The 23,328-nt window shown below is 55.6% G+C and overlaps 1 protein-coding gene across 1 annotated transcript in view; it reads right to left on the minus strand.

Annotated features, from left to right (window-relative positions):
* Positions 1 to 12,626: 12,626 nt before the first annotated feature.
* Positions 12,627 to 23,328, minus strand: part of UBE2H (ubiquitin conjugating enzyme E2 H) — a 44,193-nt gene continuing 33,491 nt past the window's right edge. The window contains exons 4-7 of the mRNA XM_068189329.1: positions 19,649 to 19,688; positions 19,330 to 19,382; positions 16,818 to 16,946; positions 12,627 to 14,652 (exon numbers count right to left, since the gene is read on the minus strand). Of these exons, the coding sequence (XP_068045430.1) occupies positions 14,528 to 14,652; positions 16,818 to 16,946; positions 19,330 to 19,382; positions 19,649 to 19,688 (347 nt within the window). The 3' untranslated portion in view covers positions 12,627 to 14,527. The remainder of the gene's footprint in view (positions 14,653 to 16,817; positions 16,947 to 19,329; positions 19,383 to 19,648; positions 19,689 to 23,328) is intronic.

Raw genomic sequence — 23,328 nt, forward strand, 5'->3', positions numbered from 1 at the left:
GATGGATGGATGAATGGATGAATGGATGGATGGATGGATGGATGGATGATGGATGGATGATGGATGGATGGATGGATGGATGGAGGGATGATGGATGGAAGGAAAGGCAGGAGAATGGATGGATGGATGGATGGATGGACAGATGAGGGATGGATGGAAGGAAAGGCAGGAGGATGGATGGATGATGGATGGATGGATGATGGATGGATGGATGGACGGATGAGGGATGGATGGAAGGAAAGGCAGGAGGATGGATGGATGGATAATTCCATGCCTGGACAGACAGACAGACAGACAGACAGGGGATGGGTGTCCGTACAGCCAATGGACGTGGCTGCAGGGATGGACAGACGCTGCGTGTTTGTTACCTGGATGAGCAGACGGATGAACGACCAGACAGACACACGGACACCTGTGCCCCCACAGCCCCCACCTGCCCCAGCAGGGCAGTGGGGACCCCCATCCGTCCGTCTGTCCGTCCCTCCCTGCCCCCCGGCACGGGGAGGATGATTGGAGCGTGCAGCCTAATCCAGCGTGATCCAATCTCCGCGGGCTTATGCCGAAAGCTCCGTAATCACCCAGCACTGCCCTACATATCCCAGCGCATCCCGGCCACCCCGAGCCCGGGCTGTGGGGGGAAGGGGGCGTGCACAGCCCCCCACCCCCAGCACAGCCCAGAGCTGCCCCTCCCGTCATATTCCCTGTCTCCTAAAAGCTGGCACCATCCCTGCTCCTGCACTGGGGACAGGCAGGGGACATGTGGCAGCTGCCACCGCCAGCTGCTTCATCCGTGCCTCAGTTTCCTCCCCACACGGGGCTGGCGTGGGGTCAGATCTGGGAGCAGGGGTCGGATCCAGGAGCAGGGGCCGGATCTGGGAGCGGGGGCTGGATCCGGGGCTGGGGCAGGGGCTGGTGGCCTAATCCCATCCCCGCAGGGCCCTGCCCGGACCGCGGGGCCGGATCAGCCCTTGACACCCGGAGTCACGCGGGGACGCGTGGCCACGCTGCCCCAATGACCGGCATCCCGCAGATCCCGGCTTTCCCCCTGCCATGGAGATGGGCTGGGATGCCAGAACCCCCCTCTCGGGCCGGGGGGCGGCTCAGCATCGCCATCCCCCCCACACCACGTGCGCAGGACACCCACAGCGTCCTCCCAAATCCACACCGGATGGAGCAGGGCCCTTCCCGGACCCCACGGGGCCCTCCCAGCCCGGCAGCAGAGCCCCGGGGGTCTGGGGGGTGCCAGGGGGACGCCGGGGGCTCGTGTCCGCGGCGGTGCCCCGGGGCCGTAGTTGGCAAGTCTAGAACCACCGGATCCTGCTACCGCACCAGTGTGAGTTCTACCATTGCCAAAGGCAGCCCCGGGGGCAGCCAGGCCCAGCCTGGGGACAACGAGGGACACGCGGCCGCGGCGCCGGGCCTGGAAAGCTGCAAAAAATAGGAAAAATATACGACTTCACCCATCCGGCCAGAAAACCCCACGCGCGGCTCCAGATCCCCCGTGGGGACGCTCGGCTCGACCCCGGGGAGTCGCCACCGCCGTGGCCAGCAGGGGACAAGGGGTGTGGGGTCCATCCTGCTCCTGGCGGCCACCATGAGGAATGGCCTGGCCGAGGTGTCCCCACCTGGGCTGGGACACCAGGCTGGGGTGGACACCACCTCAATGTCACCACGGCGTGCGTGTGACAGACACGTCCCCCCCAGCCCAGCAATTCCAGAGGGGTTTTCACCACCCCATCCCAGCATCCCCCCACCGAAACCCCGACGCTCCTCCGGCTCCGGCCCCGGCCCCGGCGCTGCTCTGTCCGCCCTCTCCCATATTGGCACTACACATAATTGCTCAAAAGCTACAAATCAAAGCAAAAATGTGCTAGTGCCAAAACGGGCCAGGCGGCGTCGGCGACGGCCCCGCGGGGCTCGCGGGTCTTTCTCTGCTCTGTTTATGGCCCTATGGTAATTCACTGACCGCGGGGTTGCACAGTGAATTCTACCAGTGCCATACACAGAACAGGAGTAGCGAGCTCGCACCTGCCTTTTTTCCCCTGGATTTCCACCCAAATCCTCCACGAGCAGGAGCCCGACGCCCCCCGGCCCGGCCTCCGGCCTCGGAACGGCGACAGGAAAAACGGTGACAGGAATCGATTATTATTGATTGGCAAAATGATTCGGGAATGGCCAAGTGAGGGGAGATGCTCACCCCGGTGCCGCCTCTCCGGGGAGGATCCGGTCCCCAGCTCAGCTGGTGGAGTTTTTGGGATGGGGATGCTGGAAGCCATTTCCCAGACACTGCTTTTCCAGGGTTATCTGGGAATCCCAGCCTCAGCTCCGCCACCCCCCAGGAGGGCTGCAAACCCCCCAAAATGGTCCCAGACCCCCAAAATGTGTCAACCTCCCCAAGATGGCCACAAACCCCCAAAAAGGTCCCAGATCTCAAAATGTTGCAAAGCCTCTGGGTGGTTCCACAACCCCCAGAATGCCGCAATCCCTCCAATTAATTCCAAACTGTCCAGACGGCTGCAGCCCAAAAAAATGTTTCAACCCCCCTGGATGACTGAAAGCCCCCCAAAATTTGGAACTCCTCTGGATGGTTGCAAGCCCCCAAAAGGTCAAAGCCCCCCTGGATGGTCACAGACACCCCCAAAAGGTTGTAACCTCCCCTGGATCCTTTTGAAGCATCCAGATAACTTGACTTCCCCTCCAAAAAAATTACTGCAACCCCCCTGAAAGGTTACAAACCCCCTGAACGGCAGAAACCCCCCCAAAACATTTGAGAAGACTTTTGATGGCTTTGGACCCTCCAAAACTGCAACACCTCAAAAAGGATGCAGACCTCCCAGACAGCTGCAAACCCCCAAATGGCTGCAAGCCCCCCAGAATGCTGAACCACCCCCCAAAACTTGCAAAAACTCTTCGTTGCTGAAGATCCTCCAAAAGCATGAGCCCACGCAAGAGGATGCAGATCCCCTCAAGTGGTTGAGACCCCCCTGGATGGCTGCAGGCCCCCCAGAAACTTGCAGCCCCCTCGGTCGGTGGCAAAGCCCCCGCGGATGGCTGCGGACCCCCGGCTGGCAGTGACACCGTCCCCAGCGGCCGCGGCGGAAGAGGAGGAAGGCACAAAGTCTCCTTTGTGTGGTTGAAGCCGAGGCCCCAGCGAGCCCAGCGGGCCCGGGATAAGCTCGGGGTGCCCCGGATTCAGTGCTGGGAGCTGACCCCCATCGAGGACGCAGCCCTCGGCCCCTCGCGCCCCATCCGGCCTCGAATTTGGGGACGAAGATGAGCGGCGGCGCTCGCTGGGCTCGGCCGTCCCGGCGGTTTGGGAGCGTCGCACATGGCGGGGTCAGCGCCAGCAGGGACAGACCTGTCCCCAAGCTGCACCCACCTTTGGGGCTCCAACAGCAACGCCCCTCCGGGAAGCACCCAAAAACCCTGGAGAAGCCCCAAAACCCGTGGCGCTCGGCCAAGCAACCCAAAAGGAGGAGAAGCCCCCCGTGACCACAGCTCTGTCCTCACCTGGGGGACACCGCCCTGGCGCCGCAGTGGCTTGGGGACAGCGGTCCCCGGGGGACGCGGGCGAGGCCGAGCCCGTCGCCATCCTTGGCGTGACTTTGAACGCGGCGGCTTCGCCTTAATCCGCGCCGTCGTCGCCCGCGTGGCCCCGGCACCGCGCCAGGCGGGATCCGGCCGCTCCCCGCCGGCCGCCCGCGCCCCAACGCCGGCCCTGCCGCCGTCCCGGGGCGGCGGCGGCCTTGGGGTGCCCCCTTTGTCCCTGTCCCCTGCCTCCGCCCAAGGCCACTGCGGCAGCCCAGGCCCCGGGCTGAGCCAGCCCCTCTGCGGAGCCGCCGCACCCCGGCTCGTGACGTTGGGAGCTGCCGCATTGCGGATGTTGCCCCCCCGGGGCCCCCCCCGGCCCCGCTCCCGCAGCCCCCTCCGAGGGCTCCGGAGGGTTCTGCCGCAAGGCCCGAGACCTTCAGCACGGGGACATCGGGGTCCCCTGGCCCCCGGGCCACGGTCTGGGGGCCAACGAGGCAAAACGCCATCCCCAAACCCAAAAGGCCGCCGGAGTCACCTGCGGATGCTCGTGGCACCGACAGCACCAAGATGGTGCTCGGCCACGGCGAGGGACGGGGACGTGGTGGCTCCTGGATGTGGCCACCGCCGGTGGCTCCCCTGCCATGGGGGGCAGCAGGGGTGGGCACCCGGCCGGCCTCGACACCCTGACACGTGTGGCTGCAGGTGCCCATCCATGGGAACCGCCAGGCGGGGATGGGATGGGATGGGATGGGATGGGATGGGATGGGATGGGGACAAGGACAAGGACAAGATGGGGATGGGGACAGAGGCAGGGATGGGAATGGGGACTTGGATGGAGATGATGGGGATGAGGCATGGGACAAGGAGAAAGAGGAGAAGGAAAGGAAGAGAAGGAGAGGAGAAGGAGATGGGCATGGGGATGGAGACAGGGACAGAGATGGGGACAGATAAAGACGGGGATGGGAACGGGACAGAGACAGAGACAGAAATTTGGTCAGGGATGGAGACGAGGATGGGGATGTGGCTTGAGATGGGGACAGGGATGGAGACAGAGAGGAGGACAGGGACAGGGACAGTGACGGAGCTGCCGGGAGCCCCATTCCGGGGCTAAACCAGGCAGATTTGTGCCGCAGTGCCCGAGACACCGGCCATGCCGCCCCGCCCCGCGCCCGGGGGACGCCTCCACACCCCACAGCAGCCCCCAGCCCGGGGCAGGACCCCACCCTGCCACCCCGACTGAGGTTTGGTGTCCCCAGACAGGACTGGGCACACGCCTGAGCCCCCCAGGGTCCCTCCACACTCCGCAGCACCGGGCGGGGCAGGGGGGGCAGGGGGTGCACACCCCGGGGGTTGGGGGGCTTGGACAGCCCCCCAAAGCAGCCCCCCCCGTGTTCCGGGGTGCCCCTCAGCCGGGCTTTCGTTACCGGCACCATTTGTGACAGCGGAGCTGCCATCGGGGCTGCAGAGCGGCCACGGACCGCACCCGGGGGGCGGGAGAGGCTCCCCTGGACCCCCAAAGAGCCCCCCCAGGGCCGGGGGGCAGCTGCGGCTGCGGGCGATGGGGCCGCAGCGCGATTTCGTTGTCACTCGCATCGCCCCGCCGGGATGCGACCGCTGCGACACCGGCCCGACGGCAGAGGTCTGGGGGACCCCGGGCAGGATGGGGGGCGCCGGGAGGGGGGTGAGGCACGGGGGGCTCAGCCCGAAGGGGTTTGGGGACCCTCACGTCGAGGAAAAGCCGGGAGAGGAGGGAACGCCCCGCCCGGGGTCGGGTCCCGCCGGGAGTGAGCGGGGGGGAGAAGGGAGCGGTTCAAGGGGGGGTCCCCGAGCCCCGGGGGGGTCCCGGCAGGACCCGACTCCCCCCGGGGCCGAGGGCCGCACTTACCTCTGCTCCGGCCGCTGCCTCGGCTCCGGGCGGCCGCACCGGGGCCCGACGGGGGGGTCACCGTGGGGCTGGGGGGGTACGGACGGACACGGGACACCCCCCCCCCCGCCACCCCTCATCCCCCGGGGGGGTCCCCGCCGCCGCCCGCCGCCCCGGCGCTCGCCCAAGTGGCGGGGAGCGGCGGCGGCGGCGGCCTTAGCCCGGCCGGGGGACCCCCCCTGCGGCTCCCAATTGGCCCAGGTGCCCCGGAAGGTGGAGCCGGGCCCGGGGCGGGGAGGGGGGGGACGGGCTCACCTTGGGCCACCCCCCCCTCCCACGCACCCCACCCCCGGGGCCGCCCCGCCGGGGCCAGCGGCGCGGTCCGTGCCCCCCGCTCCCCCTCCGGCCAACCCCAGGCGGTGATGGCGGGACCCCCCGAGGGCTGAGGACGGAGCGGGGGCTCCTAAACAGGCAGAGAAGACCCCCCCCGCTCCATCCCTCCCTGCGCTCCGTGGGGTGGGAGGCGGTGCCCGCCCATCCCCGCGGCCTCGGGGCGGGCGGCTCCGTCCCGGCGGCGGCGGCGGCGGCGGCGGGCAGGGCCCGGGGAAGGCTGAGCCCCAGCCGGCGGTTCCTTCCCCTTGGGGGGGCATTTTTATAGCCGGTGCCGTCCCGCCCCGGGGCCGCCGTCGGGGCCGCTCACCGGCTGTCGGACACCGGACCCGCGCACCTGAGCCGCCCCGCCGCCGCCGATCCGGTTTCCCGCTCCCTAAACTCCCCCCACGTCCCCCCTCGGGGCCGGGGGGGGTCGGGGGGGGGAAGGAAACCGATCCCGAGCCCCCCCGCACCCCCTCGCACCGCAACTCGAGAGGCGCAGCTGCCGCCGCCCGCCCCGAGGGGACGGGGATGGGCGGGGGGCTCGGGGGGGCCGCGACCCCCGGGCGCGGCTCGTGGGATGGATAGCGGCGGGTGGAAAGCGCTTCCCGGTTGTCCCGGGGCTCCGCAGGGGTCCCCTCCTTGTGCCGGCCCTGCAGCTACAGGGATGGTCCGCACCGGAGCACCCCGCCCCCCATCCTGCTAAAATCACATCCCACCCCCCCAGAATTCCAGATTAAAGCCCCAGCCCGCCCCCGAATGGCCCCCAGACTCCCCCAGCGCAATAACGCCGGTTCGAACCATATATGAAAATATTAATATATAAAACCACAGATGTCTAAAAATACAAATCCATGGAAAGACAAATCCATGGAAATCTCCATCTCTCGGGGGGGGGGGGGGTCAGTGCCGGCCCCCGCCCCCAAGGTGCGCTGGGCTCCAGCGCCGCAAACCAGCCCGACCAGTTTGGGGCCAGGCCGCCCGCTGGGACCAGGATCGGGTTGCCGCAGGCCGCGGGGATGGAGGGTGGGAGAAGCCATCGGAGCTTCCCGGGATTTTCTGTGGGGGTTAAACCCCCTGGGCGTGGAGCAGGAGGGGCTGGGGTGGGGGTAGCCCCCCAAGAGAGACAGGGGGAGAGGGGAGGGGAGGACAAGGGGAGGAGAGGAGGGGCTGGGATGGGTGAGGGCGGTGGATCCTGGGATTGGGATGCGCTTGGGATGCTGCTCTGTGGGACCCCGGGGTGGCGCTGGAGAAAGGAGGGTCCTGGGATGGTCCCCAAACCCAGGGAGCCCAGGGTGGTCTGAAGTGTGGCAGCACCTCTGGTGGTCCCCAAGACCTGGCGTGGTCCCCACAAACCAGGGGTGGTCCCCAAGGATGGTTGCCATGCAGGGAAGCACCTGGGATGGCCCCCAAGTCCCATCAGGTGCATCCCAGGATTTCAGGAGGGTCCTCAAGTAGGGAGGGAGCCAGGATGGTCCCCAGGTGCAAGGATGGTCCTCAAGAGGGTCCTGGAGACCTCAAGACACTTCTGGAGGTTCCAGGATTAACCCCAAGACAAGAACCCCAGATGGTCCCCAGAAGTCAGGATGATCCTCAAGACTCCAGGATGGTGTCCAAGAGCCTGGGATGGTCCCTGAGACCCCAGGATGGTTCCTGACACTCCAAAACTGTCCCCAAGATGGAGAGCATCCCAGATGATCCCCAGAAACCAGGATGATCCCTCCCCAAGGTCCTTGGATGGTGTCCAAGCAAGAAAGGAACCTGGAATGATCCCCAAGAGCCTGGGATGGTCCCTGAGTTCCCAGGATGGCCCCAGCTAAGGATGGTCCCCAAGACCGTGGGACGGTCCCCAAGCAAGGAGGTGTCTGGGGTGGTGATGATCCCAAGGGATGATCCCAAACCTGGGACATCCTGATGGCCTGCACGGTGCCAACCCAAGCACGGAATGGGGCCCTCAGCTCCAGGCTCATCCCTCTCCTGGCATCATCAATATTTCGGCTCCGCCGAGGTGCGGCCAAAATGTCACGGAGGCCCCATCCCGCGTAAGCCGAGCGGAGCAAATGGCCCTGTTTAAAAATTTACATCGCCTTCTTCGGTTCCTGCGCCGAATATCGAACGTGGATGGGCCTGGAGGAGCCTCTGGAAAGGTGGAGGGGGTCGGGCACGGCCGCCCCGGCGGCGCTCGGCGGGGGCTCTGCCGGGGCTGGGTTTCTCTCCGCGGCTCTGGCCGGGCTCGGAGGGGGATGGAAGGATAATGCAATATTGATGGGGAGGGATGAGGGAGCAGCCGAGGTGCATTAGCCAGGGAACCCTCCCCACATTCCGTGGCAAAATCCTCCCTGTTCCGTGAGATCCCGGCTTCAAAATGGGGTGGGAGCTCAGGGAGAGGGAGGTGGGAGCCTGGTTCACCCTGATGGGCATCACCCCGAGCTGGGATGAGCAGGGATGAGCATCCCACTCCAGTGGGTGGGGGGATTTTTGTTCTGAAGCTGTTGGATTCAGCATCACCACACTCACGTGGGGAGAGGAAAACTGGGGATGAAGGGAAGAGTTGGGGGAAAAGAGCTAAAAATAGGGAAGGAGCAAAGCAGGGAGGGAGAAACCCCAGCTCCAAGAGGCTCAGAGCCACCGGCTGTGGGGAAGACGGAGACATTTGTCACCAGACGTGCCCTGAGCTGGGAGTGTTCTCTGCAGGAGCGCGCCTGCTCTCCTGGAGTGTGACAGGGGTGGTGGGATCCATCTGGGAAGGTCCATTCTGGCTCCAGCCCCACCATTCCAGCCGGGAAGGCACGTGTTCCACAGGCCTTGGCTCGCTCCGTTGGACAGGCACATCCTGAGCCGGCGTTGGGGTCTGGATGAAGGAAGAAGGAGCCAAACCCTTCCCACACCCATCCCTGCCCCTCCTGCCCTTCCCCAGGGGTGCAGGGGGCTCGGGGGGTGCCGGTCCCGCCGCGGGGGGTGGCACAGGGCCGTGTCCCACGGGAATGTCATGCATTAGTAATGGCCACCGATCCGCCGGCGCTGACGGCATTTCTTCCAGCCGGGAGGAACAATTCGGCCGTAACCGGAGCCGGCGCGGGGCAGGCGGAGAGGCTCAGGTGTCCCCCAGGGACATCGGGGTCACCACAAGCGGCCTGTCTCGTCTGGGTGCCCGCTTGGGGCTCGGGGTGCATCCGGATGGACGCGCGGCAGCCGTCGGGCAGGGCAGGATCCAAGGAGACCCTCTGGATCTCCACGGGGATGGGGAGTGGTTCCCAAGGTGGAAGGTCCTGGAAGGTGGCACAGGGACAAAGCCAGGAGGGCCGGGAATGCCACACTCCCACCAGGAGCAGCCCCAGGACCAGGGCCCTGAGCAGCTGCCAGTGCTGGGTGGTCCCCGCCTGTCACAGGGGCTGGGGGGCCCTGGGGGTGGCACCAGCCAGAGCCTGACAGGGGTGGCACCCGCAGACCCTGATGGCACCCAGATCTTCATGGGGGTGGCACCCAGGTCCCCACAGGGATGGCACCAAGCAGAGCCAGATGGGAACAGCAGCCAGAGCCCAATGGAAATGGCACCCAGACCCCTTCGGGATGGCACCCAAAACACCACAGGGTTTTGGAGCACCCGGGTCTCCAGAGAGTCCTCAGAATTCCATGGAGCTGTCATCCAAAGCCCCGTGGAAACAGGACCCAGAGACCCACGGGGATGGCACCCAAAACTCCATGGGCTGGCAGCCAGAACCCCGTGGGGTTGGCACCTAAAATCCCTTAAGGATGGCACCCAGTGGAAATGGCACCCAAAGCCCCTTTGGGATGGCATCCAGGGCTCCGTGGGAAGGGCACCCAGAGCCCAGTGGGAGTGACACCAAAAGTGCCGTGGGAATGGCACCCAAAATCTCCTTGGGGACAACACCCAAAGCCCTGCGGTGGTAAAAGCCAGAGTCCCATGGGAATGTCACCCAGAGTCCCATGGGAATGTCACCCAGAGCCCCACAGTGATGGCCCCCAGAGCCCCAGGGCAGGGTGACACCTCCGGGTGCTCCCAGGAGCAGCACCCGCCGCCAGCTCTGTGTCCCTGTCCCCCCAGGGCACCCTAACACTGACCCCCCCCCCAACCACAGCCACGGCCCGAGGGGGGACAGCGGGTGGCACTCGGCACGCAGTGGGGACGGAGCAGCCATGCGGGCGCTGCCAGGGGACAGGGAGGGCGCCCAGAGCCGCGCCCGGCTCTGCCCTGGACTGGGCGGACTGGGAGGCCACTGGTGGGGCACGGGGGCCACCTGCTGGGCAGAGGGGACAGCGCCACCCCCGCTGGAGCCCCCTGACGGAGGGGACGCAGCGAGGGCGGCGGGGGGCTGTGCCCCCTTCCCGGCTCCCTCCGCAGGGAAAAGGCGCAGAGCCCGGAGCGCCCGGAGGTGGCCGGGGGACAGTGTCCCACCCCCGCGCCCCGCGGCGTGCGCAGGGTGCCCGGCTGGCAGCAGCTGGCACTGGCGTGGCACGGAGCCGCCAGCGTGTCCCCAAGCTGGTGACGAACAGCCCCGAGCTGGGGAGGAGGAGGATGGAGAGGAAGGTCGGGCTCAGCTCCAGCAGCTTTGGGGCGGCAGCTGCGGGAAGTTAAAGCAGGACGAGAGGGGACAAGCCACGTGCCAGCCGCTGTCACCTTCCCTGGCCCATGCACAGCCCCAGAGAGCCCTGGGCGTCCCTGAGCTGCTCCCACTCCCGGTCACCACTCCCTGCACGCGTTATCCCAGCCCTTCCCCAGCTCTGAGCCAAAATTAGGAGTGATTATCCAGGAAACAGCCACTCTGCCTAATTGCCATCCATTAATTAGACAGCTCCCGTGGAATCCCGGGCAGCCTCACCTGGGACAACTTCTCCAGCTGCAAGGAGACCTTGGGATCCACAGCTGAAGGAACGGGATGCCTCGTGGTCCCTCATTGCCAGCCCCAAAATCCTAAAAATCAGCCTGGGGGCCGCGGCTGTGGTCACGGGGCATGGAAGGACATCACCTGAAGAGCTGGAAAAGGGATTGCTGAGGTTGGAAAAGACCTCCAAGATCATCACCCTTCCAGCATCTCCTCCAGGTGGTCATTCCCGGGTGGAAAAGTGCCCGGTGATGGGTTTGGGGGCTGATCCCTGGGGGATGCAGCACGGCCCAGGGCCTTCCCTGCAAGCCCAAACACCAGGCAGATTTCAAGGTATATACAGATTTTATTAAAAAAAAAAAAAAAAAGAAGTTTACATGTCTTGAACGATACACAGCTATTGGAGAGGTTATACCCAGAGGAGAGGCAGCTGCGCCACTCTACCGACAACGCCAGGAAAAAAGAGGAGAAAAAGGAAAAGTAACAAAAAGTCAACTCAACCAGAGGGCCAAACCACCCCGAGATCTCTGGTCTCACCTGACAGGAACCCAGCACAGGTGGGGGAATCGTGGCTGCTGCAAAGGGGCAGCAGGATGTGGAGGAGGGGAAAAAATGGGGAAAAAGGAATAAAATAAGAAAAAAAAGAAATTGTCAAAAGTATCCCAGCCTTCCTGGAGGGAGGAGGGAAGGGGAGCCCTGTCCCCGTGGCACGGCTGAGGGATGGGGTGGGGTTCAGGCTGGTGGCACAGCTCTGCTCCCTGGGCCAAAACCATCCCTGGGTGGGGAAACCTCGGGGCAGAGGGATGTGTCCATTCAGCTTCTCCTCCCACGGGAAACCTCGAGGGGAAAAGGAGAAATGCCGGGGGGAGAAGGCAAAGGCTGTTCCCAAAGCAGCTCCAAGGGCTGTGGCAAAGTTTGGGAAGCTCATCCCAGGGTCCCCAAGGTGGCGCCACCACTGCTGGGTGAAGAAGAAGAACACCCTGAAAATGGCAGAAGAAAGGTGGAGATGATAAATAAAGCTCTAACAAAGCTCTCTTGCTCCAGCATGATTCCACCTTTCCACCCGGATTAGGTAGGTGAAGTTTTACAGACACACTTTTTGTGGGGGGGGGGAAGATTCTGTTGGGAGAAAAAGGGAGATTTGGGGTGGGGAAAAAAAAAAAAGAGGTGGAAAATGCAGGAGGGGAGGAGGCAGCGGGGTCTGAGGGGGTGGGACGGGAGCAGACCCCGAGCCGCCTCACCCCTGGAGCACCTTCCCCCAGCAGCGTTTTGGCAGCTGGCTTTTCCTGCCAGGACAAATCCTGGGAGTCGTCCCAGCCTGGGAAGTGCTGGGAACGTGCATTTTTGTGGCTGAGCCACCAGCTTGGACAAGCTCCATGCATCCATCCTGTCGTGTCTCACACAGCCAGCTGTGCTTGCCCAATTTTTGGGTTTGGTTTTTTTTTTTTTTTTGGGAATCCCACCTTAGTGTTTCCCATCCAGCAACTGGATGCCCTAAATCCACATATGGGGAATGATGGAGACGAAAAACCCTGCAAGGGAAGGGGGTGAGGGAATCAGAACACTATTTTTATACAATATTGAAAAAATACAAATTTTTATTGTGATTTCTTTTTTTTTTTTTTTTTTTGGTTGCCTTTTTTGTTTTTTTGTTCTGTTTTTTTTTTCTCGTTTTTTGAAGCTTTTTAAACTGAAATCACCACCCAGCACTTGACTCTACTCCTAAGTAGCACCTACAAGTAAAGGTTTATAGCACAAGCAAAACTGCCAGGGCAGCAGGAAAGCGAGTTAAACGTGGCCCCTCCCTCCCCAAATTAATGAGCAAACAACGTGCTAGATAAGAGTTAATTACATCATTACATGTTAAATAATTAATATTACCCTCCAACAAGCCACAAATGCTAGATAGAGAACTTCAGCACAGTACTAGCCACAGCCCTACACCACTGCTGGAAAAGGATGGGAAAAGGAGAGGGGAAACCTTTGCTTCGTGCCCGGAATTAACAGAAAGGAAATTCATGGTAGGTTTTTTATTAAGGAAATTCATGCCAAAGCCAAGTGGGACTTGATGGAGTTTTTGTTTTTCTCCCCCAGAAGCAAAAGAAATGAAAGAAACTGATTGTGCTTTATGAATCAGAGCTGGGGTTGGAATCTCCCAGCCCCAGCTCGGTGACGCCTCGAAAGGAAAAGGAAATAAAGCCCAATAATCCTGGGAAAATGACAAATGTACCAGTCTGACATTCAAAACTCTGCTCCAGAGTCGCTCAGGGTGGGTTGATTTTTCCTGCAGGTCGCATGACAAATGAAAAGATCTTGTCCAAACCCCCTCCGAAAAATCCCCAAAAGAAAACAGCAGGTAACATTCAGCTTTAAAATCCATCTCAGTTTGAATCTCCGATGCACAATGATCCCAATTCAAGTATCCCAAGGAGACATTTACTTATCAGATTTCTAGGAACAACAGAAAAAAAAAAAAAAAACCCAAAAAAACCAAAAAACAAAACTCTCAGCTTGCTGCAAGACACCAGGAGAAATCCAACATTCCAATTCCCAAACATCCTGGAAAAAAAAAACCCAAAAAACCAAAAAAACCAAACCAACCAACAAAAAACCAAAGAGTGAATTCATCTGCTTCCTCAATTGGTGCTTTTTAGGCTTTTTTTTTTTATTCAGCTCAAACTTTGTGGTATTTTTTTTTTTTTCCTCCTAGATCATATTCTTTGTTAACTCTTAAGGAATTTTTATCCTGTTGTACACACACAAGCAGATGGGAACCAAGCTGGTGCAGAAGGGGGAGGAAAGAAAGATTTAAAAAGGGAAAAAAAAAAAAAAAAAAGAAGAGAGGAAAATCAAAATCGGTGCCGATGGATTCGTGGACTTCGGCCAACGGGACAATTCCGTGGATCTGAAGCTCTGGCAAGGCCAATCCATCTGGTCAGAGAAGAATTCCCAGGACACAGCCAGCATTTGTCAGGTGTCTGAACCAGATTTCCAGCAAAAGAGGGAGGGGGGAAAAGAAAGAAAGAACAAAAAATCAAAACTAACAAAGCCAACTCGAAGCCGTTCCGGGGCAGCAGGCTCCAAAGGAAGAGCTGGACTTCCACGTGCTCCGGTCAATCCCAGTTCCAAGAGCATCGTCATCCGTGGGGCTCCGGGCGGTTCTTCCCTCCCAGCAAGGGAACAGCTCCTAATCCAGACCACGCAACGCCCAAAGCTTCTCCGCAGTCGCCCAGGGAATCCACCAGTGGCGGTCAGTCCCTGCAGGTCGGGAGGGCAGGGAGGAGGCCACTTAAGCAGGGACTGGAATCCCCAGTGAGTCGTCTTCAGGGCTCTCAGGAGCTCCACGCCTTTGCTTTGCCGTCGGTTTCTTTTTTCTTCTGAGTTAAATCCCTCTTTTTTTATTTTTCAAACACAACCCGGAGGAGCCCCTTCCATCCCTACGCCCCCAAGGCTTTAGGCTTGGAGGAAACGCCAAAATCTCAGGTGGAAACCTCGATCCGACAGCAAATCCCTCTTTTTCTGTTTTTTCTGTCTTTTGTTTGGAATTTTGGTTTGGTTTTTTTTGCTAATTCCCTCCCTCCCAGGGCAGCTGTTTGGTAGCACACCAAAGCTGACTTGGCCAAATGGAAAATCTCAACGCATGCATCCGGGCTGCATATTGCTACCAGAATGGAATGTTGGGAATGCTCTAATGCACCTCGGGAATCGGGAAATGACCGAGAAAATCAAGACCTAAAGGGTGATAGATATATATATATATATTTATATATAAATATATATATATATATCAATGCTATAATTCATAAAAACCTTGTTTAGTAATAAAAAAAATTGCTTTGTTTAAATATGAATATTATAGTCTGCTTCTCATGGTTAGGAAATTAGAGTCTCTCTGAAAAGCAGGTGGCCTCCTCTACTACAATTCCATGTCCTGAGCCTCGTCTTCCGAGAAGTCGGACATGGAGCTCTCGGATGAGCTGTCCCCGGTGCCTTCTTCCTGTTCTTTTAGTGCTTCTTCTGTTGCATATTTCTGGATGTATTCTGCATGGCAGAGAGGAAAAAAATATATATATATTTAGGGATATTTAGGGTCATGGCATATTTGATAAATCACATGAATGATTTCTTATAGACGTGATAATGTAAAATAGAATAGTGAATAAAAATGATAAAAATTATCGTGGAATAGGATAAATTACCGTAAATTATCACGAAAATTAATACTGATAAATCGTGTAAGTATATAAATTACAAATTATCCTATTGCCCAGAGAAGCTGTGGCTGCCTCATCCTCGGGAATGTTCCAGGACAGGGCTTGGAGCATCCTGGGAGAGTGGAAGATTCCCTGCCCACAGCAGGGGTGAGAACTGGATGGTCTTTAAGGTCCCTTCCGGCCCAAACCATTCCAAGATTCTGTGACACACCCTTGAGGTGGCTGCTCCCTTCCCAGAGCTTCCCAAGAGCTCATCTCCCTCTGGAAAAATGGGAAGATCCCAAGGAAGTTACTATTCCTTGCCCAGTCCAGCAAAGGGAACCCAAGTGCTGCCGCTGCAAGACTTCAGATGTCAAAACCCCTTTGTGGGAACCTCCGAAATTCCCTCTGGGATTATTCCAAATCCACCTAGACTCTGGCTGGCAGCTGCTTTGGGAGCTTCCAGACACAGCAGGAGAGGAGGCCACCAGCACTTCCTCACTGGCTGCTCCAGGGGACATTCCCACATGGAAGCTGCTGGTGGAAAAGGCCTCCTCAAGCCTAAGCTAAAACTTGAAGCTCTTCAAGCTTCAAATGCCACCTTTTTTTTTTTTTTTTTTAATCCAGGAAATCTCCTGGGCTGGGTTTTTTGGAAGGTTTGACCCAGGAAAAGTGAAATTTCCAGGGAGTTTCCATGCTGAATGTCGCATTGATTGGGATTTGTATTGGGATTTTCAGTCCATCAAGGAAAAATACCCAAAATATCTAAATACTGACAAAGCATCTCCTACAGGAGGTGTTCAGCGAGGGGAACCCTCATGGCACCAATTCCTGCCAGGAAAACACCATTGGATTCATCTGTTCACAGAGCCTGGAGCACCAGGAACGAGCTGTGGTCACACCCCTGGTGTTCCGAGGGACCCTGGCAATTCCGGACACGTGGGGTGGGAAAAGTGATCCCAGAGATGTGCTGAGCTCCCAGCAAAAACTCGGCCTGGAGATCCTCCAGCCGTTCCTCACCTTGCCAAAGGAAGATTCCCTGAGAAATCTCCCAGAGAGGAAGCAGAGGAGAGGAGGAATTACGAATTTTGGGGCACAACGCCGTGCCGGTGCCCCCCTCCCCAAAGCACCACGAACATTCCCTGAGCTCCCACCGACGGAAACACCAGGAGCAGCAGCAATAAATAAAACATTGGATCTGCACTCCCGAGCTTCCCAGAGCCCAGGAGCTGCCAGGAGCCTCCGCAGCAGTTTTCACATGTCCAGGGTTATTTTTTAAAATGAGGGATGGCAGGTTTTTAGCTCCATGCCATCCTTGTCACGCAATCCTGGGAAGAGCCGGTGGAATCAGGGCTCTGGGATTTATGGAACACGTTCCAAGCACTTCCAGCTCCTTCCAGACCATGTGTACCTGGCTGGAAAGGTGGGAATGAGGGAGCAGGCTATCCCTTTATCCCAAGGGATGTCCTCAGAGCTTCCTTTGGCTGCATTCAGTTTTCCTGGCTTTTTTCCAAGGATATTTTTGGATTTTAGGCTGTTTTCATGAAAGCCCGGAGGACTCTCAGTGCTGGCACTGGAGATTTTATCTGACAAACCATTTTTTGCCTGCAAGGTATGAAATTTTTTGCCTTTCCCTGGTATGAGAAAGCAGGGAATGGACTTTGGGATACTGAGCAGGGCAGATCTGCAGGGAAGTTCCCACAATCCAGTCAGAGGAATCAGCCAAGGGAGGCTGAACAATTCATAATTTAAATCAAATTTTGAGAGTTCGACGCTCAAAAATTGGGCGTTTCACACCAGAACAGCGACTCCGGGTTTAACCACTCCTGGGTGATGTGGCAGAGCTGATCCCAGGTTTTGGGATACCTGAGCTTTCCCAATTCCCAACCCAGCAGCACCTCACCCCTCCTTCCTTCACATCATCCCATTTAAAACTGGAAGGGGAAAACCCCGGCAAAAAGCCATCACTCCTGGGGGGTGGAATCCCAATTAATTGTGTTAATTAGGCCTCACCTTTAATTTTCTGTTTGTACTCTTCTGGTCGGTGGAGGTACATGGCTGCAGCGTCACCATTTAGAGGATCTATAGGATTGGGATAAGCCAGCAGCTGGGGCAGGAACGACTCAAATATATTGGTGAGATCTGCAAGGCAAACACAAGGTTGGTGTCCGTGCCCCCAGAGGCAGAGCCATCCCAAAAAACCATCCTGGAACACCCAGACGGCAGCACAAACTCCAAGGGGAAGCGCACTGAAAGTGAGGTGAAATAAAGGGAGTAAAATCAAAAATGAAAATAAAACTCCTCACAAACTCCTCAGCCCTACACATGAATGCTGATATCCCTGGGTTAAGCAAGGAAGGGGATGGAATTTTCCTGATTTTTAATCCTGGCTTGAAAAATTAGGAAAAACTCCAAACAAACAGTGCTGTGCTTTGCCCTTCCCTGAATTCTTGTCCCCTTCCAATCTCTATTTAAATGGAAGTTCTCTGCCTGTGGAGCAGGGCTGGGGCTCAGTCTCTGAGGTCCTTCCAACCCCAACCATTCCACGACTCCTGGAAAGCACAAAGCTCTTCCAGAGCTTTCCATGGGCTCGTTAATAGAAACCACCACTAAAAAGAAACAATTCAGGGAATGTGCAGAGCTCCCAGGAACACCTCGGTGCCAGCAGGAATCTGCCACCAAATAATCCACAGCAGGAAACTGCCCAGGGGTGACTGGGGATACACAAACCCCCCCATTCCAGAGGCAGGGATGGCCAGGAACCAGCCCTGTGCCACCACTCCTCCTTGGCAATGTTCCTGGTGTGGGGGATTCCCGTGGGAACGTTCCAGAAATCTTTTCTCTGTCTCTCTTTCCTTGTGGCAGGGAAATCCCGTGCGTGAGCATCTTCAGTGTCCTCCTGCATGGATCAGAATCTGGGAATCCCATCACTGGCCAGGACCCACCACAGGAGCAGTGTGGCCACCTCGACCTGTCCCTTTTCCTGGAAAAAAGCTCTATCCCACTCCTGAGCCATCACCGAGCCGCTGAACTCAACTCCCAGAGCCCTCAGCTTGCCAAAGAATTCCCCCAAAAAGGGCAAGGAGATCTCCAGGTGCTCTCCCTGTGCAAAGAGCTCCTCCAGCTCTGGGCAGCCACAGAATTCCAGGCTCCAGCTCCAGATGTGTCCCGGCCGGAACTCAGAGCTCCTGGGATGCAGCACAACAGCACCTTAATCCCAAAAAGGGATCCCAGAAAAGAGCAGGAGTGCTCTGCAGGGATATTCCCTGCATTGGCAGTGGCTTGCCCTTGGTAGCTGGAATTCCCAGGGACTGGATTCGGGCACTGGCAGCAAGAAGTCGATTTTAATTTGTAAAATTTGGGCCAGGTCTCTCCACTTGGCTCAGGAGCCTCTTTGTGGCCACCTGGCCCCTGAAGGCTCCTGAGGAGGAGGGAGCAGAGCCCTGGGATTGCCCCGTGGCTCACAGGACACCCAGGAAAACGATTTTTTTTCTTGAAGGACCCTTCTCTCAAACCCCCCAAGTGTGGTTTCAAGCCTCACAGTGTCCCAGCAGAGGGTGCCCCACACTTGAGTCGAAAGATAAATTTTGTTTTCCAGCTGGTTCAGCAGGAACAGGTGGAGCACGCGCAGGAATTTTAAGCACAGCACTGAGGAGCTGCTGCTTCCCCAGGGAATGAGCAGGAATTGAACCACGAGGTCCTCAGGAATTTTTTGGGGCATGTTCCAGGTTTCTCCCACCTTGGTTGCTGCTGGAATTATCTGACCCAGATCTTTTGCCAGCTCTGCTTTACGGGAATTGAAAAATTACTCTTTTAAATGCAAAAAGGAAAGGAATTATTCCCCCTTTTCCATTTCTTTGTGAGGTGGTGTTGGAATCTTGGATTGGTGATTTTAGAGGGAATTCAGCCATGCCAGTGTCCCCCTGCAGCTCCAAGGCAGGACCTGGAATGCTGGAGCACAAAACCACTGGAATTATTTCCTATTGTCCTCTGGAGAAGTGGAAAAGCTGATCTCCCACAGCAAATCCATGCTGTGATCCTCATCCCTCCACCACACCGGGAATTCCAGAATTCCAATGAGGAATTCCAGCTAAAATCAGAACCTGATTTCTGAATCCTTCAGAACCTGAAGGATTTGAGGTCCACATTCCCCTGGATTTCTTCCACAAAGCACAGCTGGAATAGCTGAAATTCCCATTTTTAAACAGAGACTCGGCTGTGTTCCTTCTAACAGTTCCAGCTTTCTCTAAGTTCTATTTTAAATTGATTTATTTTTTTTTAAATTGACCTGTTTGTCTCTAAAAACTGGATTTTTAACCAGAAATGAGCCCATGGAAACCACTCTGCAGCATCAGAGGCAATACCCCCTCCTAACCTGCAAAAAAAAAATCTTATTTTTCTCGAGATCTTGGCTGAGGAAGGAGTTTCAAATTCAGTAAAAAACCCAAAATCAAAGGGAAGAGACCTCCAAAAAGTGGTCTGAAATCGTCAGTCCGCCCAGTAGAGAGGAAAATGCCCGACTCACCGTAGAGAGCTGTCCAAGTTTGATTGATTACATCTAGACATACAGTTCCTGACCTGGAACACACGGGAAAAATGGAATTAACACTGCAAAACACTCTGGGAATTGAAAAAACTCCTCCCCAACCCCTTCCCCAGGGTTTGGGATAAGGCCTGATTTATTCCTATTTATGGTTTTTAGCCACCTCAATCTTCCCACTCTGGCCAAGAGAAAATAAATTGGAATTTTACTGCCATGGAAGCTCCACACAGCCAAAACATGATGGGAAAATATCTGAAACTTTGGAGGATTTACTACAAACATGAAGGAAGGATTTACTCACGCTTCGTCAATGTTGGGATGGAAGATTTTATTCATGAATCCTGCAAGGAGAAACAGAGGGAAATTAGCAGAAAAAAAAAACAAATAAATGTATTTTTTTACGTGAGAAGCCTGGAATTTATGGAACAAGGACCCAAAGCCATCCCAGCCATAAATAACCTTTAAAATAAGCAGGCACCATTCCCACCCTGGGGTCCATTCCCTCAGAATCCAGGGAAACCTGGAGTCAGGAAACTCAGGAAAACTCCGCAGTGCAACCACAAATCTTTAGTGGGATCCTGAAAATTCCTAAACTCCTGTCCATGAGCTCAGTGGAGCTCCCCCATCTGATGAAGTGGGTTTAGAAGTGCAAGAATAAACACTGAACACAAATTCAAGCTCAGCATTTGATTTTTTTAATGCATTTTGCCTATCAGAGATTTTCTATGAGCTTGACATCACGACATTAATCTACACTTGTGAGCCAGGGAGGGAGTAATTCAAATTTTCCATCAATGCAGCAATTAGTTCTCCTGTTGGTGCCTTGGGTCTCCTAAAAAACAGCTCAGGTGAGGTTTAGGAGGAGGGAGCTTGATGTGGCTTTATCCACATTTCAGATTTCTGGATCTGAGAGGGGGCTTTTTTTGTTCTGAGTTTCAAATTAAATTTTGAAATAAATAAAACAAATTTTAAAATAAAATTTTAAATACATTTTTAAATAAATAAATATTGAATATTTTTAAAATAAAAAAATTATTCATAATAAATTTTGAAACAGTTTCAAGCCTTACAATGTCCCAGCAGAAGGTGCCCCACACTTGAATCAAAAGATGAATTTTGTTTTCCAGCTGCCAACTTCAACCTCAAGTTCAAGACAGTTGGAAACTCCAAAGAGTTTCCAAGAGTTTCCAGTTGGAAACTCTTTTTTTTTATCCCATAAATAATGATAAAATAAAATACATTAATGGAATGATGCACCATCCTGAGCCTGTGTGGAAGCAGAGCACATCCACCCCCCAAAAAAAATAAATCTTTCCAACGATGGCTGAGAGTGGATGCAGAATCCAGGATCCCAAACTCTTCAACAGGGGAAAACCAAGTATCTGGATGTGGCCACAAACTAAACATGGAACAGGGATGGAATTAATTCCTCCATTTCTGGCTTGGATAAATCATGAGGGCTCCTCCCAGAGGGGTGGCTGCAACCAGGACAAGCTGCTTCCAAACCTTGGAGTTGCTTTGTGAATCGAGAATTTGCCATAAATCCTCCTTTTCCCTGTTGTGCCACCATCCCACAGCCCAAAAATCCCGACAAACATGGCCCAGGTGGGGATTTCCCTGAATTCTGCAGGAATCCTTTTAAACCAACAGCAACTATTGCTTCTGACAAGGATAAAAACAAGGAAGAGATTCAGGTCTGGGATACTGATTCAATTCATGGAAAAAGCTCCTTCCAGGATTCATAAAACACAGAAGTTTTCTTTCCAGAGCAGCCAAAAAAGCCTAAAAAATCCTTATTTAACCATTTCCAAAGCTCCCAACCTCGCCCACCTTCATCCACCGCTTCAGGCGAGGCACTGGAGTGTCATCCCGCCCAAAGAAGGAGCAATCCCAGTCTGAGTGACAGCATGGATCCCACCTGGGACTGAAACCCCTTCCTTCCCATGAATTCTGACACCAACAGAATTCCAGGTTTGCCTGGACTGGGAATTCTGCACAAATCCAACCCCAGGCTGAGACAACGCCCGAAGCCGGAACAACCTCCAAGAGAAAGGAGAACTCCAAAACATCTCCACGCTAACAAGTGAATTTCAGGAACAGCTTGGCAGGATTTGGCTGGAAAAACTGAAGCAGATTTAACAAGGGAAGCTGTAGTTCCATCAAATATTTACGTTCTGCAGCTCCCACAAGTTTAAATCAGGTCACGGATCCATTTTGCTGGAACTGAGCTGCAGCGAGCGCTGATCCCGATCCTAAATCCTGCCTGGCTCTTTGGGGGAAAAACCAAATAAAGGATAGAGAGGGTGAGGGAGACACTGGGAATAAAAAAATCCCTTCCTTCACACTGTCCTTGGGTTCAAGCTTCCCAAATGGAAGAGCTGTTCTCCAGAGAAGAACAAGAGCATTCCCTCCCTGCATTCATTTCCAAGGATTCATCCCCCAGCCTCATTCCATGACACAAACTGCTCAGGCCAAGAGCAGCTCCACGGAAATCCTTCTTCTTTCCTGATCCAGGAATAAGCACAATTCTCTCCTCCTTTATTTGAAGTGTAAATTCTCCCGTGCCAACATCGTTCCCATAAACCCGACTGGCTCTGTATTTATTTTGATGGATAAAAAGGACACAGCACCCATAAACATCCAGGTAAAAATGAAACTCCAAGTTCTACAGGAAGCCAGGAGGGAAGAAAGAAAAATCCCAGCACCGGAGCAGGTTTACTGTCACACAGCACATCCCAATTAATGCACTGTGCAGAATTCCAGGTGAGCATTCCATCAGACAGGACTGGGATTTTGGGGTTCTTTCCATGACATGGAGCCGAGGTCACAGCCTGGGATTCCAGGTGCTGGACTGGTTGTAAACATTTAATTTAATATTTTAAGCCAAAATTCCCACTGAACTCCTGGAAAAGCCAATGCTTGGGAAGAATGTGAGCAGCACAATCCACCCTTTCTACATGGAGATACTGAAGTCCAGGATTGCCTTTGGAATAAAAGCATGAAATCCACGTGGATAAAAAGGCTTTGGGTGGTAACAGAAAACCCCCTGGACATCCCTAAGGAATTCCACACCGGGAAGGGATGCAGCTCTTCCCACCCTGGAAAACCAACCTTGGAAACCACTGGTGTTGCATCTACAGCCTGGAGTGAGAATTCCCTGGATTGCCAAAAACCCTCGAGGAGAAGAGCTGTTAAATTTAAATCCCAGCTCACTAAAGGCTGGCAATCCCTCGGTGCTGGAAACTTGGGAATGGGGAAGATCCCCACAATAATACCTGGGAAACATGGAAGATTCCCACCCTAATACCTGGATAATTGGGAATGTGGAAGATTCCCACCCTAACACCTGGGAAACATGGAAGATTCCCACCCTAATACCTGGATAACTGGGAAATGTGGAAGATTCCCACCCTAACACCTGGGAAACATGGAAGATTCCTACCCTAACACCTGGATAAGAGGGAAATGTGGAAGATTCCCACCCTAATACCTGGGAAACATGGAAGATTCCCACCCTAATACCTGGATAATTGGGAATGTGGAGGATTCCCACCCCAATACTTGGATAACTTGAGAATGTGGAAGATTCCCACCCTAATACCTGGATAACTGGGAAATGTGGAAGATTCCCACCCTAACACCTGGGAAACATGGAAGATTCCCACACTAATACCTGGATAATTGGGAATGTGGAAGATTCCCACACTAACACCTGGATAACTGGGAAATGTGGAAGATTCCCACCCTAACACCTGGGAAACCTGCAAGATTCCCACACTAATACCTGGATAACTGGGAATGTGGAAGATTCCCACCCTAATACCTGGGAAACATGGAAGACTCCCACTCTAATACCTGGATAACTGGGAATGTGGAAGACTCCCATAGAATCCCAGAATGGTTTGGGTTGGAAGGGATCATAAAGCTCTTCCAGGTTCCACCCCCTGCCATGGGGACATTTTCCACATTTTCCTGGTTGTT

Source organism: Anomalospiza imberbis, chromosome 5 (assembly GCF_031753505.1).
Source record: "Anomalospiza imberbis isolate Cuckoo-Finch-1a 21T00152 chromosome 5, ASM3175350v1, whole genome shotgun sequence".
Lineage (NCBI taxonomy): Eukaryota > Metazoa > Chordata > Aves > Passeriformes > Viduidae > Anomalospiza > Anomalospiza imberbis.